The sequence below is a fragment of the Pteropus vampyrus genome, unplaced genomic scaffold (assembly GCF_000151845.1).
Source record: "Pteropus vampyrus isolate Shadow unplaced genomic scaffold, Pvam_2.0 Scaffold5440, whole genome shotgun sequence".
Classification (NCBI taxonomy): domain Eukaryota; kingdom Metazoa; phylum Chordata; class Mammalia; order Chiroptera; family Pteropodidae; genus Pteropus; species Pteropus vampyrus.
Genome location: NW_011894221.1, coordinates 1 through 2,314, shown reverse-complemented (window position 1 = coordinate 2,314; position 2,314 = coordinate 1). Strand labels below are relative to the sequence as shown.

The window sequence follows — 2,314 nt, the reverse complement described above, 5'->3', positions numbered from 1 at the left end:
GTAATGAAAGCATAGAATACAAATCACACTGTTATAAAACTATTACAAATACAGAATTATATACAAATGAATGGGTTACATATTAAGTGTTACATACGGAGTAATTGTTAGATTTTTTTTTTCTGTTAGTGCAGTTATATTTGGTTATGAAAATTATTTTTAAAATAGTGTTTTAATTGGGGAAAGACTACTTTGTTATTTGTATGCTCAGTATATAGGCTAGGGCTGGTGGATAAACACACAGTTTGAGTTTTGAGCTAGGAAAAGTAATTTTAGTAATGTAGATAGGTGCATGTTTTTGAAGTCAGATGGATTTAAGTACAGTGGAAAGCTGTAATAAAGTGCTAAGAGAGGTAAATTAACTTTCAAACGTGATTTAGGTAGTTGAGGTCTTGTGCAGTGAAAAATTTCGCATTATTTTCCTTTGCTGATTAAATAATTAAGCTTTACACAAATGCATGTAGTAATTGAATTTTCTCCACTTTGAATTTAAGAGACCTGGATTATGTTATTCATTTTAGGGGTCTGTAATTTTTACTAGATTTTGGTAATGAACACTCAGGCATTTTACAGCTGTTCTTCATGACTTGATCTTGCACAGGATCAAGTCATTTATAGTTGACCCTGATAATGTGGAAGGAGGGGTGGAGTAAAGGGTGCCAACCCATGCCATCCCTCAAAGCAGTCAAAAATCCACTTCTCCCAAACTAACTATAATCGTCCCTCAATATCTGCAGGGATAAGGAGGCCTGCTGTATATTTATTGAAAAAAAATCAGTGTATGAATGAATCTGTGTCTTTTTTTTGGTTTTAGTGTATTTGTAGGTGGTAATTGAAACAATTCAGAGTTGCAACATTATTTTTTGATGAGTTTTAGAACAAAATTCTCACCAAGATGTCCAACTGGATAAGCTTTGAGGGTATGCTAGAGAAATTTGCACCTCCTTTTGGTTCCACAGAGGCTTAATATTGTTGCCAAGATACGAGTAACTCGTGGTGGTGTAATAGTAGTATTAGTAGTACAAGATATAAGAGGTCCCTGGTATGCAGTACTGAGATAGCTATGAAAGACCTTTCAGATACCAATGGAAAATGTAAATCTGGAGAATGTGGGGAAGACAAATTAATTTGGCAATTACTTCTTGACCTCTTAAACACTTGTCATCTTAACATCTTAAAGCTTTGTTTTGGTGTGTATCCTTACTTGAATGAATTTAGGTTAGATAGTATTTTAAATGACTATAAAATGTGTTTCTACAGAAATCAGTTTGCTTCAAACTTGAGTGACTTAAATATAGCCAAAGTCCTCAGAAATGCATGAAAAAAAATTTTGAGGAAGATTGAGTTTTGTGAATGTCAACTCATATTGCCTATCGTAAAAATTGGGAATTTCTTAGGAAAAGAAATTTAGAAATATATATTTAGAAGTTTAAGCAGATACCACCACTGATCTAGTTTAGTGCCTTTTGAGAATTTGGCTAGAAGGACAAAATAGGCTTAAGTAGTAGATTATAATACGCTGTATTATTGTTTAGGGGATATGAAATGAAACCAAGTACTGTTTGCTTTGCTTTGTTTCAGATGGAGGAGATGTATAAGAAAGCTCATGCTGCTATACGAGAGAATCCAGTCTATGAGAAGAAGCCTAAGAAGGAAGTTAAAAAGAAGAGGTATACATCTTACTGTTGTCTTTTCAAGGGAAAGAGGTTGGGAGGGAGGGGTTCCCTGCCTTGTTTCATCTCACTCAGACTGGGTGAAGTTGGGCAAACTCGATCACTAACTCTGCATGATGTTGCAGAAGTGAAGGGAACCAGGTTTGCTAAAGTAATTGTGGTGGTAGAATTGTATAAGCCTCAGAAGCTACTGAGGTGGCCCATTCTATCCTAGTACAATTTCTTCTAATACTTAATGATTCTAAGCATTGTATTAACATGTTTGATTTTGGGCCCCATGTGGTAATAGAACAGTATTACAAAAAGTCGGGGTTTGGGAAAGTTAGCGTAAAATTATAAATAAATACACATATTGGAATTTGGATTGCTTGACCTCCATCTTGTTACAAAAGTCTATCTTTTTCAATCGAAGTTAAATGTTCTCTATCTTCCTTAGCTGCAGTTTTTAAAAATAACAGTCCTGTCTCTTTGTTTTATAGGTGGAACCGTCCCAAAATGTCTCTTGCCCAGAAGAAAGATCGGGTAGCTCAGAAGAAGGCAAGCTTCCTCAGAGCTCAGGAACGGGCTGCTGAGAGCTAATAAACCAAACTGAAATTTTCTATTAAGATTTTTCATATAAAGATAGTAATAAACTTATTGAA

At 34.7% G+C, this 2,314-nt stretch overlaps 1 protein-coding gene and 1 non-coding gene across 2 annotated transcripts in view; both read left to right on the top strand.

Moving 5' to 3' along the window:
* Positions 1–2,314, top strand: part of LOC105310533 (60S ribosomal protein L5-like) — a 7,868-nt gene extending 5,554 nt beyond the window's left edge. The window contains exons 4-5 of the mRNA XM_011386700.2: positions 1,516–1,670; positions 2,153–2,314. Of these exons, the coding sequence (XP_011385002.2) occupies positions 1,516–1,670; positions 2,153–2,252 (255 nt within the window). The 3' untranslated portion in view covers positions 2,253–2,314. The remainder of the gene's footprint in view (positions 1–1,515; positions 1,671–2,152) is intronic.
* LOC111734768 lies at positions 1,762–1,894 on the top strand. The gene has a single exon (XR_002778585.1). It is a non-coding gene; the product is annotated as a small nucleolar RNA SNORA66 (small nucleolar RNA).